Consider the following 18131-nt stretch of genomic DNA (forward strand, 5'->3'; position numbering starts at 1 on the left):
CAAAGAGGTCAGCTGAAAATGTACACCTTCGGTCATCAAAACTCAAGCGCCGGTCACGCAAACATTTTGGTCATAGACCTTGGACATTTCAACAGGACTCAGCACCATCGCACTCAGCACGCGCTACCCAAGAATGGTTACAAAATGAGGTTTTTCGCTGGATACCAATCCGTTGGACTATTGTGTCTGGAGTATTTTGGAAATCAAAGTTGGCACTAAAAAATACCAAAATATCGATTACCTCAAGCAAGCGCTTCGCCGGGAATGGGCCAAAATCCGCAGAGCAACATTCGGTTTCATTGGGCGTTTGAAGGCCATAATTCGTGCCAAAGGTGACCAATTCGAACAATTCCTCACTTATTCTAATATTTGATGTTATTTCCGAATTTTTTGCTTTAATTGAATAAAATTTAAAAAAAATGTAAAAATGATGGCGTTTGACTTTGTTGCAGTTTTTTTATCTCACCCTGTATGTCTGTATTAAAATATTCTCATATACATCCATTATATAAACGTATATTTTCTACGAGTAAAACTGTTAAATATATCGGGCCCGGCCAAACTTTTGTCCTATCCTTACTGAATCGTTTGATCAACTGCTGGGGTTGAACTCGCAATCTTCTGATATGTAGCTAAAGAGATTGTACACCGGTTTTGATTATGGTCCAAAGATATTGCATCGAAATTTCACGGCCCACTTTTCACGTGAATGCTTCTTTGAGCAATACATTTCAATTCAAACATTCGCACATGTTTTGGGAATCGCCTCTCCTTAATCACCTTAACAGTATCCTTAACATTTTCTTCGATTTAGCAAACCTCCATGGGGACAGTATGACTTTCCATATTTCCCTGAAATTTTAATTTATAAAACCTTAACCTATTTTTCAACATCTCGCAAAAAACAGAATACTTTATGTAACATTTAATTATGACTGCTTTTCGATTCATCAACGTGGCTATTAAATATGTAATTTGTTTGATTTCCTTTTCCTTGAAATCCGGTCTACTTTTCTTTTTCGCTTCCTTAATTAGTATCGGACTATTGTAATATTTCCATCAATACCTTTTAATTATTTGCAAAAGAAACAATTGGCAAAAGCCTCTGTTCTGCTAAAACTTAAGTTGATGCTCAAGATTATTAAAATTATTGTGGAAACCATTGGCAACTGTAATTTTGTTTTTTGTTTCTTTTTTAACAAAAGACCGCTTCTGTTCGCTGCTTCTGTGTAATATCCGTTGTCACAATTAATAATAATACAAATAATGAAAATACTAATGAGTTGATTCTCTTTCGACTATTTCTATTCTTCTCTTCCTTTGCCTTCCTCGCTCTTGCTGCCTTTCCGCATTTCGATTGCACACATTTTGTTGCAATGTTAATGTTTCCCTTTTCTTCTAAATGGATAAACCACCCAAACACCTACACCCACCACCCACACAAATACAAATCGCGTTCAACCATTCCCTGCCCGCGAACAGAAAGCATTTTCAAAGAATCCTTTTGTGACCACGACGACTTTGATGACGTATTTTACAAACGTATGGCCACCCCACTGAGAATGAGGATGAACAAGACCACCGCCACATCTCCGGCTGGTCGCATCGGGGCTGGTAATGTTAGTATTCGCGAGACAGCTAATTTCCTGGGGGTCAATGATAATGTTCGACGACGGCATAGCCTCTATACGTTTAATGATGATAACTGTGACAATGTTTTGCTTAGAGATGTGTCATCCAGCTCTGATTCACTCTTTACAGACCCGCCGCTATCGCCGAACAGTACCAGTGTTGTAACGGCACCTCTTGCAGATTCCCCCGGCGATCTGTGCCCCAATTCCACTGCAACAGATAATGACGATGAATTCCTGGACGGCGAGGACGATGACGATGATGTAGATAGTTCGGCAACAGCAACATCAACGACTACCAAAAAGACAAATAAAAATCTAACGCACAATAAATCACTATCCTACACGGCAGTCCAGTTGCCAACCAACCTGGAACAGCATCTATTGGCGGCAGCAGCAGCAGCCAATGCGAATGCAATCCAAGCGAAAAAACAACGACCCCTCAGTGAAATAAGCATCGCTTCCGGCGATACCTCGGGAATTCTCTCGCCAACAACGGCTCGGGCCATATACGAATTACGTAAGCGCCACCAAGCGGACAAGTTATCGCTGCTGTCAGTGGCCAAAACAAGCTATTTGGAAATTGTGCCAACCGAATTGCCCACAGAATCCAGTCCGGAGAGTACCGATGAACAAATGGCCATGCACTTGGGCAAGAAGCTGGCGCAGGTATTGAGTGGCAATTCAGCTGGTGCTGGAGGTGTCACCAATGCTGCCGGTGTTGGGACGGGCGTAAATACCAATAGTGCTGGCACTCCTGGTTCGCCGCTGCCTGATAATGGAAATTATTTCATTGCTGCAACAACAACCGCCACCAATGAACTCTTCAACATTGCCAAAGCAAAGAAGATTGAATTGCCAAGTTTGTCGTCACGTTTGGTGGCAAGTGCCGCTCCGTCGCTCGACAGTCATGGCATGCAGTCAACAATAGGTGAGTACAGAAAATAGAATAACAATTATTACATTTTTCGCAGAATAATTTTATGAGCTTCATTTCATAAAGAGAGCAAAATGTGTAATGAAGCAGGAAAAAGTGGGAAATCGTACTAAATGGGTACAAAACAGTACAAAAATGAATAAAATATCTATATTAATAAAACGAGTAGACCTATAATTACCAAAATTGGTATGATAACCACTTTTATTGAGTAAAGTTAAATTATGACAGTGACTTTGTTCAATTATGGTTTTTTCGAAATTCGTCCTACAAGGGTACGAAAAGTACAAAAATGTTCCAAGTATAGTACCATATTAAAATTAATACTTGAAGTGCAACTCATCGAAATAATCATTTTAGCCATAACAAAGAATATATATATATATATATATATATATATATATATATATATATATATATATATATATATATATATATATATATATATATATATATATATATATATATATATATATATATATATATATATCTAAATATATAAAAGAAAGTTGTGTTAGTTACTACGCTTATAACTTAAGAACCGCTGGACTAATTTTAACGATTCATACAAATTCGGAATTGTCTTCTCTCCGAAAAGGATAATATCCAAAAAAATCGCGTAAAAATGTGTTATATTAACATTTTCATTTTGACTTTTGAAATGTACAATAGTAATGTTTTATTTTGCATAATTTTTTTCCATTTTGACTTACTTTTTCTAATGTACATATGTAGTGTTTTTTTTTTTTTTTTTTTTTTTTTTTTTTTTTTTGAATTCAAATATTAATACCAATTTATTTAATTGACTTGATTTCTTGAGAAATGAAATTGATGGCGAGTTACATGGAAGTGTAGTACCGAATTATGTGGTGGCGAAACGGAATAGATGATGTCGAAATAATTTAATGGAATCGAATTTTAAAATAGAAGTACATTCTATTCACAAACTATATAAGGATCTTTAAACATTTTCTGTAAAAAATCAGCGAACAAGTTGAAGATTTTTTCAATGTGTTATTCTTCTTTTGTCAATTTTTTTTTTTTTTTCAATTTGTATTATCTAATTGAATTCAGTAAATTTTTTTGTGAACAAAATAAAGAATAATTTTTCACTATATACAAATTTTCAACAAAAAATGAAATAAGTGGGAAATACGATGTTAACTGACATCTACCTTTCAACTCCAGGGCCGACATCGTGGTTCAGCTGGAAGATGCGAACACATTTGAACAAACGAAAATTACCGAAAAACCCTAATGGGGCTCATTTCAAAGCGTGTAACTACTTCTTTCCTGTCACAATAATCCGTCCAATGTACAATCAGAAAAATACCAAATATAAAGGGTGGAAAATAGTAGAGCGAATGGGACTCTTAGTAAGAAAATAATTTCTATCCTTCCAGAAATTCTTCCCAAACATTCGAGATACCTTTAATCGCTTTTGCAGGTCATGATATCGATCATAACTCACGGATAAGGGTACAACCCGATTTCATATTTATATAACCATCGTATGATTTAAGTTTTTTTGGTGTCTTGGTCACTTTTTTAATATTTTGGACATTATTTGGCATATTTGTTTCTAAGGAGGTAAAAAACCTCTTCGCATAAAGTTTGAAATTTTCAGAGTAGGGCCCATTTTGGTCTTGACCATATTCATTAATTGATTTGGCTAAAAATTGTATTTATGCCTACAGATAATTGCCACACAGGAATTTATTTAAGTAAAGTTCCCACATTGGAGTATCTCCAAGTCCACTTTCACATCTAATTGGTGGTCAGAAAAGAAAATTTTGTTTTCTATTGAATTTGTAACCCCCAAGAGAATATTGGTTGGGCCACATTTTGGTATAACCCTTATATAAATGTATCCCTGATTTCAGCTGTGACCGTGGTCTTGGCCACGTTTTTCAACTGATTTGGCCATTATTTGCTGTATTTAGGCTACTTTGTGAGTAGAGAACCGTCTTACAAAAAAATGGGATATACGAGACCGTAGACCTATAAAGACAACTCATTTTCAGGGGTTGAATTAGTTATGAAGAACTCCTTGTGCAGAATTTCAGACAATTCCATTGAAAAAGGTGATATCGATATCGTGGAAAACCTTTTTCAATGGAATTGTCTGAAATTCTGCACAAGGAGTTCTTCATAACTAATTCAACCCCTGAAAATGAGTTGTCTTTATAGGTCTACGGTCTCGTATATCCCCCTCCCGATATTCGGTATTTTGATGATTTTAGCCACATTATTCAATGGAATAGTCTGAAAATCCACTCAAGGAGTTCTCTCTGAGTACTTTACCCCCTGGAACAGAATTGTTTATATAGGTCTACGTTTTAGCATAGCAACCATATAACGCTACCCCGAGATATTCGGTATTTCCAGGATTTTCGCAACATTATTTAACGGAATTGCATCACATTTCGTATTGGAAGTTCGGAATCGGCACTACAACCTATAACAGAAACAATAGAGTATAGTAGTATATCTAGAATTATTAAGAGGAAATATCCCACAAGCTAATATTGGATGCTACTTCATATCCAAATAACAAAATATCGTTAATTGAGTTTAATACTGTCCTGAACTACACAATACAAAAAAACTAGTCCCTCTTTGTCACAAAAAAATTAATTATGGAGGTCCTTGTCTTCGTATATCCCATATATGGTTTTCATATAGATCCTTTCAATTGGTGGAGGGTATTAAAAGTTCGGACTGACCGAAATAATGCTTTTTTACTTGTTTAGGTCTACTTTTATGATCTGATGAATTTTCCCCGTTTATTTTTTTTGTGTTGCGCTGTGTTCAACAATTGGTGGAGGGTATTAAATGTTCGGACTGACAGAAATGATGCCTTTTTACATGTTTAGGTCTACTTTTATGATCTGATGAATTTTCCCCGTTTTTTTTTTTTGTGTTGCGCAGTGTTATCATCGATTGTTTACCTTATATTGAAATATGATACCAAGACCTTCTTTTCCCATATCCTTATTCTTTCAAATTAGGCTGACACTATAGCGGCCCGAGTGACAAATGAATAGGCTTTTTTGGCCCGGATACTTGTATGTAAGCAATTTTACGTCCGGAGATCTGGAAAAGCCATAGTTTAAATGACGTCAGAAGTCGAATCAGTATTGCAGGATGATTTTCAAGTACTTCATCCTATCGAAAATTGTAACAAATTCATCACGAAACTTGGTGGTATGGATGAATCTACGGAAACGCTTTACTCTTTACTGCGATTTGCCTTTGAAAACGACATATACGCAGTTTTAAACGTAAACCCCAACGTTGTAGAAGTAGCTGTGAATTGTAGTCATGTACACGCACAGCCGTATTTCTAATGTGTCCTACAAGTGATCTCTGTTCTCAAACGGGGGACAGTTTGTCATCAATTCTGACACCAAAGACTCGCTTCGTGAGAAATCTTGCCACCATGATACATGTTTGTCCGTCGAACCAAACGATTACAAAAAATGCCATGCATACCGGCTTTGGTAAAGTCCAAACCAACAGCTATTGTCCCCATTGCGGGATTGAAACCATCCATGGCATATGTTGTGGAGTGTTTTGCTCAAAATCCAAATTGGTTAATAATATTTTCCTCTTTTCGATAACCCGGTTGCTTCGGCGCAGTGGGAAGTGTAAAAAAGCTATCCACTGGCTTCTCTTTCCTAGATGTGAACCCTGTTTATGTTTGTCATTTTTGGTATTCTGTAACAGGAAATCCTTGAACCTAACCTAAGGGGACTGAAATTGAAATGAAGGTTTGCATCCAATTACATACCGAACATGCATATTTAGGATTTGACATACGCACTTGTGTGCACACACACACATCCACATGCATCACACACTCTTGACAGGACATTAAGAATCAGAATCATTAGTAAAACGACCATAATCAACATTTAAAAATCTCAACCGAAAAGAAAACTTTATTTAATTTTGATGTAATTTACCTGAGGTTTCATTTGGCAAACATATTTAACCATGATTCTGTTCCGACAACCTTCTGTTTTATCCGTTCATCCATCTTCTTTTCCTTCGCCTTTGCATCGAGAATCTGGTTATGCCCAGATGCCAGAGGCATCATCCGAATATCATCGGTAAATGAATGACTAGCTGGCTGGCTAGCTGGTTCTACTTTTGTGTTTCGAAGAAGAGGGATGAGGGGATAGGTGCACCCATTTTGCTATTTTTGGTAAGGGTTTTATCTTCTTCTTCCTCTTCTTTCTCTCGACAAATGTTTGCAGTTGAATGCAAATATTTTTCATTTGCAAGATGTAGGAGAGGAGACCATAACAATCTGGCATTTGAATAAAATACTTTGGCACTCCATGTGGAAGAAGTGTGAGTGGGAGCCACAAACATGAGAGTAGTCCTTGAAATGTGGTAGAGGAGGAGGGTAGTATTCACAGGTTTGTTAATTTAGCAATTTTCTTTTCAAATGGCTTTCTAGTCACTACAATCGAAAAGTGAGACAAGCAAAAATGAAAAACAAGCTGTAAGATCTGGGGGCAAAAAACAAAAACAAAGTCTCAACGCACAGAAAGACAGACGGGCGGACGGACGGACAGTCGGATAGATTGAATACAAAGATATGTACGAAAATAGAATTGAATGAAAAGCTTGTCGGTTCTTAGCTGTGCATAGCAAGAGGTAATTAACCTTTGTGGCCAATTCAGCAAAGCACCAGCATCGACATCGTCATCGTTATTAACATCTGCATCTGTAATGGCATTAGAGAACCTTTATCGCCTACATCAGTGCGTCTCCCAAGTCCCAGAGTTGGCCTCTTCCATGATGAGAAGATTGGAAAGAAAGTACGAAACATTTTCATTATTGACACATTTAAATTTAAATGAACACTCCCCAAAATACTCGACCAAACGAAATTCAATTCAACCAGAATTTGGGCATCCGGTAGCCAAGTCTATTCTTCGTCAGCACAGTCTGAATGTCTGTCCAGCTGTTGGTTGGCTGGCTGGTTGGTTTGTTTGTTGGTTGGTTGGCCAGAAACAAAAAAGTCTCAACTAAACGGACATCGGCAGGGTAAACAGTCCTTCAATGAGTGCATTTCCAACAAAATGCTTTAGTCCTTTGAGCCGATACACTTGTCTGGAATTTGTGTTCGTGTGTGCACACATTAGGCCTTCTTACGTATGTGTAGGTGAGTGCGTGCGTGTGTGTGTGAGCATGTTTTTGTTTATATTGTGTTCTAGTGAAAAAGGAATTACTGAAAACCCCTCTTGACCAAGGAGGAACGGTTATACAAACAGTAAACAAATAAAAAGTGGCCAGAGTTTACGACTCAGGGGGCTACAAATCTAATAAAACTCAATGATTTGCCAAGTGAGATGAATCTCAACAAGGACACACGCACATGCACACCACCGACACACACAAGACGACACATGCTCCCATCTATCATTTGAGAAATTTCATTTCAATCTTTGTGTTCTTAAAATACTGTATTCATTCGATATAATGGATATGACATTTATGTGCATATGTTCTGTGTATTGGATGACGGACATTTTTTCCGCAAATTGCGGAATTCTCGACTTAATAGCTGAAATAAAATAAAGTGTCAGTTTAAGGTAATTGTTTTTTTTTTTTTTTTTTCTTTTTGTTACAGTATCGAATCAGTGTTGTATTGTATATTTGAGATTTATTAAAATAACTTGACCATATCAGCATTGTGGCTAGAAAATGTTCCTTTCGAGACCTCTTTAGCAAGCGTACGAAAAGTACTAAAATGTACTAACAATTGAATTCTTTGTATGACACAAATGGAATGAAGCAACATTCTGAAATTTGGAATGAGAGTCACTGATGGAGTGCAGATTAGATGTACCAAAGGGGTTTTGGAAATTCGACCATTAAAGTTACAAAAAGTTCTAAAATGGTACTAAACTTCTAAATTGGTGGGTTCTATGTGAACCGACTTTAAAAACTTTCAATTTGATATGAAAACCACATAAAAAGCTGGTTTTGGAAAATTGGCACAAGTGTGCGAAATGTGCTGAATGGTACTAAATGTGGAACAGTTTGCTCAAGGGTGAACATATTAAGCTGGAATTTTTTTTAAATTTGTATTTGGGTGCCTGTTGGTGGTTGGTTTGTGATAAAGAGGTGGTTTTGGAAACGTGTCCTATAAGTGTACGAAAAGTACTAAATAGTACTATATTAAATACAATGTAGTACTATATTTGGTATTGAGTGATGGAATAGAGCTGGAATTCTCAATGATGACATTGAGGTCTCTGTTGGTACCTTAATTTGAGATATAGAGTTGGTTTAGGAAATGTGTACAATAATTGTACTAAATATTGGTTGAAGAAATAGAGCTGATTGTTGTTGGGATATGCGTACTAAATGTTACTAAATTTGGGAGAATTGAAAAAGTTTTGGACAAAAACATTAAACTTCAAAATCAAAGATTTTAAGGACTTTCTAGTGTATAAGGTGAACATTTTCCTATTATTCTTTTCGAAAATGGAAAAAATGTCGTATAAGAAGTAAACAAGAAGTTTTGTTTACAAAATGTTGTTAAACTGAACAAATTGTGTATTTTGAGTTTAAACCAGTAAGGAAAGGTCAAAAGTCGGGCGGGGCCAAATATATGATACCCTAAAAGTTTATATTGGGAATTTATGTGAAGTAGGTCATACCGACGACTTCGATAAGAATTATATAAAAAAAAATATTTATTAGCGCTATAGATATACCGGACCGAGTTTCACCAAATGGTCAAATTCTGTTAAATATGAAAAAATCTATTCAATTTGGGCTGACATTACATATATGGTGAACAATAACCTTAAAATTGGATGAAGATGTATATCGAAGCTATATAAAGATCTGAACCGATCTCGAAAAAAAATTGGCAGAGGTTATTTTGAGCAGTATCTGATGCCCGGTATCAAATATCATTGTTGTGGAGTGCACATTACGAATCTGAGGGAATTTTATGCCAAATCGGGTGAAACATTTATATGGGAGCTATAGCTATATATGAACCGATATACACCAAAGTTTGAAACACTTGCTTCTGGGCTGAATTCCGTCGGAAATGCCAAAATTAAGCCCATTTCGGTTAAATTTTAAACATTTATTTCTTAGCTGTATCTTATATCTGGTACCAAAGATTATTGTTGTGGAATGCAGATTACGCATGTGAGGGACTTAAAACTCCAAATCGGATGATACATATATATGGGATAGCTCTATTTGAACCGATTTTCACCAAATTTGAAGTACTTGTTTCGAGGATAAATTCAGTCGGAATTTCCAAAATTCAAGTCAATTGAACTGATATTGGTCATTTGGTGCCCAATGAACCCTAAGTCCTTTAAAGATATATATGGGAGCTGGGAGCAATTTCAATTTGGTTTGTCCAAAAATGTTGTTTGGAAAATTTCGTCGCGATCGGATAAAAAATGCGACCTGCATTTTGTTTACAAAATATATGAACAGACGGACTGACATGCATGGATTTAGCTCCAACTGACTGACATCTTAAATTTGCATGTCAATCAGGAATATACAAATTTTTCGGTATCCCGCGAATATTTCGAGATGCTTACTGTAGAACACTACATGGTTAAATTTGTTAGGCGGCATGGCCCATTTACGAACATAACCTGTCTACAGGCAAAATACACTTGTGTGCAAAGATTTAGCCTTCTATCTGAATTCGTGCGAAAGATTACGCTATTACAACAAACATACAATGTAGGGTCTATCATGAGTATTTCGAGGAGTTACAAACGGAATTAATTAATATATGCTCCATAGAATGGGTATATGGTATGGTAGAGGGTATAAAAACTGTTTTTTTTTATTCTGCTAAGCACTGTTTATATTGGGGTGTGTAGATTTAGTGATCCACAAATGTACTCTTAATGTTTATATTGCATACCTTTAGGCGTAAATACTGGACGATGGTTCTTATCAATATTTTTGACATTCGTAGACACTTAATCTAAAGGCAAAACATATAAAGATTGGACAAGATAGAGTCAAAATATTGTCACCAGGTGTATTTACCTCTGTTGTTGTGATATCGCACCAACATAGAGACCAACGTTAAATGTTGATGCATTTTCTCAAGTCTACCATTTTATGTCTTTGGATAATCCCTCACCCATAAATGAGATTTTATTAGATTTCAACGATATTGTTTAGTTCGCAAAATCAGTTTTACACTCTTCATGAAGTCAACTTTTAAATGTTTAGTATTATTTATAATTTATAAATTTTAATAATTTGTTTTTATTAAGAAGTTGAATACTTAATACTTTTAAAATCCTAGCTTATTATTTATGAAATATCAAATTGTTATCAAGTTTAGATAAGAACATTTCTATGTGATTTTATGATATAAATTCACACATATATATTCATACATATCTCTATGTGTATTCGCAAGTAACAACAACTCCTACAGCCGCCAGAAAAAAACCAAGCAAAGCCATCCTCAACATTAAAAGAAACCACATTCATTTCCATTAATAATTTGCAACATTTACAGGCCACCAAAAAGCTATTTGAAAAACAAATAAAATAAACAAATGCCCCACCGAAGGGGAAGACAATGTACCGCCTACACCCAAATCCACATATAAACACACACACATGATATTATCAGGTGGCTTTACGACGATTACTTTATGGTCTTGTTGAGTCCTTTGTTGGGGTGGGAAATAAAAAAATATTAATGGAAATTCTCAAATAAAGCTCGAAATCAAAAGATTTGCACTGTTTTTGCCAGTAGTACCCACCCATCTACTCCCTGACACACATACATACATACATATATATGCACGCATAAAATGTAAATAAACAGAAATATACGGCGTAGGCTTCATTGTATTTTTGCAGATTTGTAATGTACGTCTTTGAATAAATGTACTATTTAATGTTTACATTGCTTCGAATGTATTTTCCATATTTTGCAACGCAACTGCCCGTCCCATTCGCCAGAATGTGGATATTCATTTAAAGCCAAATGCCGTCAGCCAAAGATGTACACACGCATTCATCTTTAGAGCACCTCTCTTTTTAGATGTCGCTATAGTTTCCACCAAAGACAAAGAGACACATTGGAATCGGGCGACTCAAATGTGTCAAATATCATGTCGAGGAAGAGGGAAATCAATACTAAGGATATTTTATCAATACCATTGTAGAACAATTTCAGTGTCATAAACTGAGGTATGTATTTTAAAGGAGTGATAAAAGTTTATGTTTTTTTTTTTCTTTTTTTTTTGTAAAAACCAAATCTAGCTGACAAATTTACCGCGATATTTCAGATACTTATTGGTGAAAATTTACCTCATAAAAATTCACATTTTTACATGATCTACATATAAGAGCACCGTCCGATTAAAGGTGTTTTAAGGTTCTTGTCCTACATTACAGCTAAGGCGTCTATGCCTTAATATAATATCGGTGAATATAAAACATCCCCAAACAAATTAATGTAGGCCGAGATTTTGAAACAGTCCCCATATAACTGTAACCTGACAATTAAAGATATTTTGGCAGTTAAAAAGCCCAAATTTTCAAATAAATTTCAACATTATTTAAGTTTTTACACAATACGATGGCGCTTCGGAAAATTCTTAGTCTATCAATGAAAGAGAATAGTTAGTTTTCCAAAAATATTTTTATTTTTCAATATAATCTCCTGAAACTTCTTTTCTAGAAATTATATCCCTTGATTAAAATAGTTTTCCTCAAGGTCTTCAAAATAGTGGTTTACAACTGTAATTGCATCTTCATTTGAGGTAAAACGCTTTCCAGCAAGGATTTTTTTTTGGATTTGGGAATAAGTAAAAGTCACTGGGAGCTAAATCAGGACAATAAGCTGGGAGTTCAAGCAACTCGTACTTTAATTCGTTGATCTTAGCCATTGTTAAAACACTCTTGTACGCTGGTGCATTGTTTTGATGAACAATTGTTTTTCTTTTTTTTTTTTGTGTTATAATCGAGGACGTTTTTCTGGAATTTGTACATTTAATTGATCTAAAAGGTTGCAATAGTAGTCTGAATGTATTGTTTTACCCCTTTTCAGATAGACAATCAATAAAATACCTTTGAAGTTTTAAAAAACCGTTGCCATAAACTTACCAGCCGCTTAAATTGTTTTTGCCTTTTTGGGGCAGCTTCAGTCCATTGTTTAGATTGTTTTTTTTATACCCTCCACCATAGTATGGAGAGTATATTAAGTTTGTCATTCCGTTTGTAACACCTCGAAATATACATTTTAGACCCCACAAAGTATATATATTCTTGATCAGCATAAAATTCTATGTTCAATTATCCGTCCGTCTGTCCGTCTGTGGAAATCACTCTAGCTTCCGAACGAAATTAAGTAGGTTGATAAAATTTTACTCAAATGTGTATTATGCAGGACTTTTGGTTTTGAAAATGGACTATGTAGGTCCACGTCTTCGTATAGCCCCCATATAACGGTATCTCCCGATATGCGGTATTTTGATGATTCTAGCGACATTTTTTACCGGAATTGTTTCAAAATTAATATTTAAAGTTCGTAATAGATGCTACGGCTTAAGATGGAAAATGGGCGATGCAGGTCCAGGTCTTCGTAAAGCCCGGTACCTCCGATATTCGGTATTCGGTATTTTCATGATTTTGGTATTTAAAGTTCGCAATGGATACTACATCCTAAGGCAAAAAATGAGTCATGTAGGTCCACGTCTTCGTATAGCCCTCATATAACGGTACCACCCCCCCCCCCCTGATATTCGATATTTTCATGATTTTAGCGACATTATAAACAGATATTTTTTTAAGTTTCGCATTTGAATATTGTAATATCTTGTGACAAAAGTTGCCTATGCAGATCCACGTCGTCGTATAGACTCTAATATACGGCTACATTAGGTATTTTCACGATTTTAACAGAATTTTTAACGGATTTTATTTTTTTGAAAATTTTTAAATTTGTACCAAATGGTGGAGGGTATTCAAAGTTCGGCCCGGCCGAACTTACAGCTTTTTTACTTGTTTTTGTCCTTTAAGTATAGTGGTGGATCCATGCCTCATCAACAGTTATGAAACGACACTTAAAATCCATTTTATTTCGCTTAAACCAAAACCATAAGATAGGAAGCTAAAATTTTACACAGATCTGTCTTATGTCTGCAGGCAGGTTAAGTTCGAAGATGGACTACATCGGTCCACGATATCGTATAGCCCCCATATAACGGAACCCCGATATTCGGTATTTAGATAATTTTAGCCACATTTTTCAATGGAATTGTCTGAAAATCCTCACAAGAGGTTCCTTCTGAGTACTTCACCCCTCAGAAAAGAATTGTCTAAATAGGTCCACGTTTTAGTATAGCGCCCATATAATAGATATTCGGTATTTTCATGATTCTTGCGACATCATTCAATTATATAAAATTTCGTATGTAAAGTTCGGAACCGTAACTACAGCCTATGACACAAATTACTTATACAGGACCAAGTCTTCGCATAGCCCCCATATAGCGGTTTTCATTCGATCGGTATTTTTCGACTGATTTTTTTTTTTTTTTTTTGAAATTTTTCAAGTTTCTTCCAAATCTGCGGAGGGTGTAAAAAGTTCGACCCGGCCGAACTTAGCCACATTTTTACTGGTTCTGTTTATACCGGGATTTGAGATCTTCTAGGCCGACGGAAGTTCTAAGATTTTTGGGGTTCTTCGCTATAATTTTGTTTCTCAGACTTCTGCTCACTCGTTCACGATTAATAAAAAGCAATATAATGGACAGGACTTCAATTTATCTGCCACTGTGTTTTTTTAAATTTCCTCCTTTTACCATATATGTATATGTAAGAATCATTCGTTCGGTCTACATACATTTGCATGTGTGGCAGCCGTTTATTTCTCTCTTTTCCATCAGTGTCAAGGAAAAACTCTTCAGGCTGATTGTTGTTTGGTGCAAAACACTTGAAGGTAATTTCTTTCATTTATGTGCAAAAGAACACACAGACACTCACTCATACACTCACGTATGCGAACATGTTTGGAACCTTTATAACATAACACCACCAGACAAAAATTGCAATAACCCCAACCCGATTGGAAGTGGAGCTACCTATTGACTAACATGTTCTTATATGCTTTCGAACCATTATAATTTTTTGTAAAAAAAACTCTGAGTAATTATCAGTACTGAAAACATTCATTTAATTTTGGATTTCCAATTTATTTTTCATTGTGCACAAAATTTGCAATTTTAGCCCGAATTTAATGGAAAAAAGTGTGTCAAATTTGATGAAAATCGGTTCACATAGATAAAAAAGCCATAATTTTTATATATATTTTTTTAATTTTATTGAATGAAAGCAAAAAATGTCGGAAACATCAGCATCAAATTTTAGAATAAGTTTAGATTTGTTGGAATTGGTCACCTTGGACACGAATTATGACCTTCAAACGGCCGAATGTTGCTCTGCGAATTTTGGCCCATTCCCGGCGAAGCGCTTGCTTGAGATGATCGATATTTTGGTATTTTTTAGTGCCAACTTTGCTTTCCAAAATACTCCAGACACAATAGTCCAACGGATTGGTATCCAGCGAAAAACCTCATTTTGTAACAATTCATGGGTGGCGCGTGCTGAGTGCGATGGAACTGAGTCCTGTTGGAATGTCTAAGGTCTGCGGCTAAAATGTTTGCTTGCCCAAGGCTTTAATACTCCCTCCAGAATATTTTCGCAATAATATTCGGCATTTATTCTGATGCCACGGTAGATTAATACCAGCGGAGAGCGACCATCGGCTGTTATGGCGGCCCACACCATCACCCTGGCCGGCGCTTGAGTTTCGGTGGCCAACCGAAGGTGCACATTTTCAGCTGATCTCTTTGGCAAGTAAACACGATCATTTTGTTTGTTTAAAATTTGCTGGACAACAAATATTTTCTCATCGGAGAAAACTAAATTTAGCTCTTTCGAGTGTATTTTCTTTCCGTTGCGGTGTAAGTTCTTGCACTTTTTGGAATTGCAATGGCTTTACCCCGATCTCATTTTTCAATATTTGCCGAATGGAATATTGCGATATGTTCAGCTCACGAGCCATTATTCGGCCACTGCGACGCGGGTTTCGATCAAGTCGCTTCTTTACTTTTCGAACCATTTCTGCTGATGTTGGTGTTTTCTTCCGTCCACTTCCGTCCACATCGGGCTACGCTACCAGTATCACGGTAATGAGCGATGTTACGAGACACAAAAGATTTATTCACATTTAAATGCTGGAGTGCTCTAGCGATAGCCACTTATGCTTTTCCAGCCAAATATAAAGAAATTACACTATCACGCTTGAATTCCATCACGAATAACTTTTTTCTGGAAAATTCTCACCAAAATGCTTTTGTACGCTTGAAAACAATATAATGAGCTATCACTGGAATAATTTTAACAGCTGTCGGACGAGTGGCTTCGAAATTACAGCAGTCTGAATTTGGCTGCAGTTTTTTTCACCTTACCCTATAGCTAAATGTGCCATAGGTCGCGTCCGACTTTCGACCTATCTTTATTTCTTTATTTTCGAAAAAAAGAAAACACTTTTTTCGAATTCGCTCCAATTTCATACCCTACACCATAGTATGGAGGGTATATTAAGTTTGTCATTCCGAGATTTTAACAGAATTATTAACGGATTTTATTTTTGAAAATTGTCAAATTCGTTCAAAGTTGTGGAGGATATTCAAAGTTTGGCCGTCCGAACTTATAGCTTTTTTACTTTTTTTTATTTCACAGTGCAATTTCCAATCTAGGGTGTATAATATTTCAAGTAGGCTAAGTTTTCTAGATCTTTAATATAGCATTAACCAATTTGTAAGGACCCCAATATTTTGAGCTATATTTCCTATACCGATCTTTGGCATTTTATAGATAGCTTTGGAATGCTACAAGAATCTTTGGTTAAAATAATGGGTCTATACCGATCTTTGGTATTTTATAGATAGCTTTGGAATGCTACAAGAATCTTTGGTTATAATAATGGGTCATGTCGGTAGAATAGCCCCTATATAAGAGTAATCCATGATTTCAAGTAGTTTTACGTTTTAGTTATATTTTTCAATTGATTTCGCCGAATTGTGGCATACCGAAAGTCAAGAGCGAACGTAAGGCGTTTTTTTTTTGCCAAAATATTAGACCTCTGTATAAAATATCGTGATTTCAACAGACATCCTTAAATCAATTTACAATTTTTATGGGGTCTCCGATGCCTTTTTCGATGTTTCGCAAGTGAAGTCATAAATTTAATATGCCCTCACTTTTTTCAGCTGGATTGTCTGAAAATACTCTACGTATTGACAGAGGCTTTTGCTATTTATTCATTTGTTCAAATTCGTGCCACCACTAGTGTCACATCTTAGTGCCACACAGCCACCCACCACTTTTGTCACTCGAAACGGGACATTTATCGCAATTGAGACTGTAATTGCCAGAGTCCTTGAGTCGGTGTCAGGGTTTGCCGTTTGTCTGAATCTGTGAGGCTTCTCCTGTTGCTGTTTATTTAAAATTTATTTATTCCAAAACGAATCAAATGTAATTTAATTTAACAATAACAATAATAAACGTATTTTAAATTGTTGTTTGAATACATGTATCTAATCAATGTAGGATGTGTGTGTGTGTGTGAGTGCGTGTTAGTGTGCGTATGTTTTTTCGACATTACATATTTGATGAGATTTGATTCTAGTCTACAGCTCCTTTTGTTGTTTGTCTTTTCATTAGATCCATTTAAAATGAGACCATCCTTTGTTGTTCTGCCAATGAATTTGCAAATTGGGGATGTTTTAAATGGATAACAACAACACCAACAGCATCAGAGGCAGCAGCAGCAGCAGTAAACGCTTCTTAAATGCCAGAGAACATCAGATTTGTTTGTAATATCGAATGGAGCTGGAATTCTTCATATGTAAAATATGACCTGCGGCATTTGTGGTTGTGATTAAAATTGTTTGAAATCAAGACGAGGAAATTGATAATGTTTATTAACGTTTCTCGTTTGGGGGCATATTTTGGAAATTGTTTCCAGTTTCGACATGGAAATGTGGGGAGGCGGGTTTATATGCGAAATGTACATGGTCGGTGTACATTGCGCATGTGAAGACAACTAAACATTTTCCATGGAATTCTAAACATGCAGCTTCATTCAATTTCATGAATAATAAAAAATAAACAAAACCTGATTTTCGCAAGGCCTGTGCATAAACATAAGTGATATAAGCCCCCCAAAACCTGTAACGGACAATATTTTAAATAAACTCTAAAGATATCTGGTACCAAATATCATTGTTGTCGAATGCATATTACGAATGTGAAGGACTTTAATACTAAATCGGATGAAACATATATGTGGGAGCTACAGCTAAATCTGAACCGATTTTTACCAAATTTCATATACTTGCTCCTAGACTCAATTCGGTCGCACTTGCAAAAATGCAGGTCATTTGGACTGATATTGGCCATTTGGTGCACAATTAACCCGAAATCGGTTGAAGATATATGGGATCAATATCTAA

The 18131-nt window shown here is 35.9% G+C and overlaps 1 protein-coding gene across 7 annotated transcripts in view; it reads left to right on the top strand.

The window, feature by feature from the left end:
• The window catches only part of LOC101895687 (protein cappuccino), a 184509-nt gene that overhangs the window by 107379 nt on the left and 58999 nt on the right, over window positions 1-18131 (top strand). For all 7 annotated transcript variants that reach the window (XM_020039327.2, XM_020039329.2, XM_020039328.2 and 4 more), the window contains one exon: window positions 1762-2562. In XM_020039327.2, coding sequence (XP_019894886.2) covers window positions 1762-2562 — 801 coding nt within the window. The remainder of the gene's footprint in view (window positions 1-1761; window positions 2563-18131) is intronic.

Source organism: Musca domestica, unplaced genomic scaffold (genome assembly GCF_030504385.1).
Source record: "Musca domestica strain aabys unplaced genomic scaffold, Musca_domestica.polishedcontigs.V.1.1 11, whole genome shotgun sequence".
Lineage (NCBI taxonomy): Eukaryota > Metazoa > Arthropoda > Insecta > Diptera > Muscidae > Musca > Musca domestica.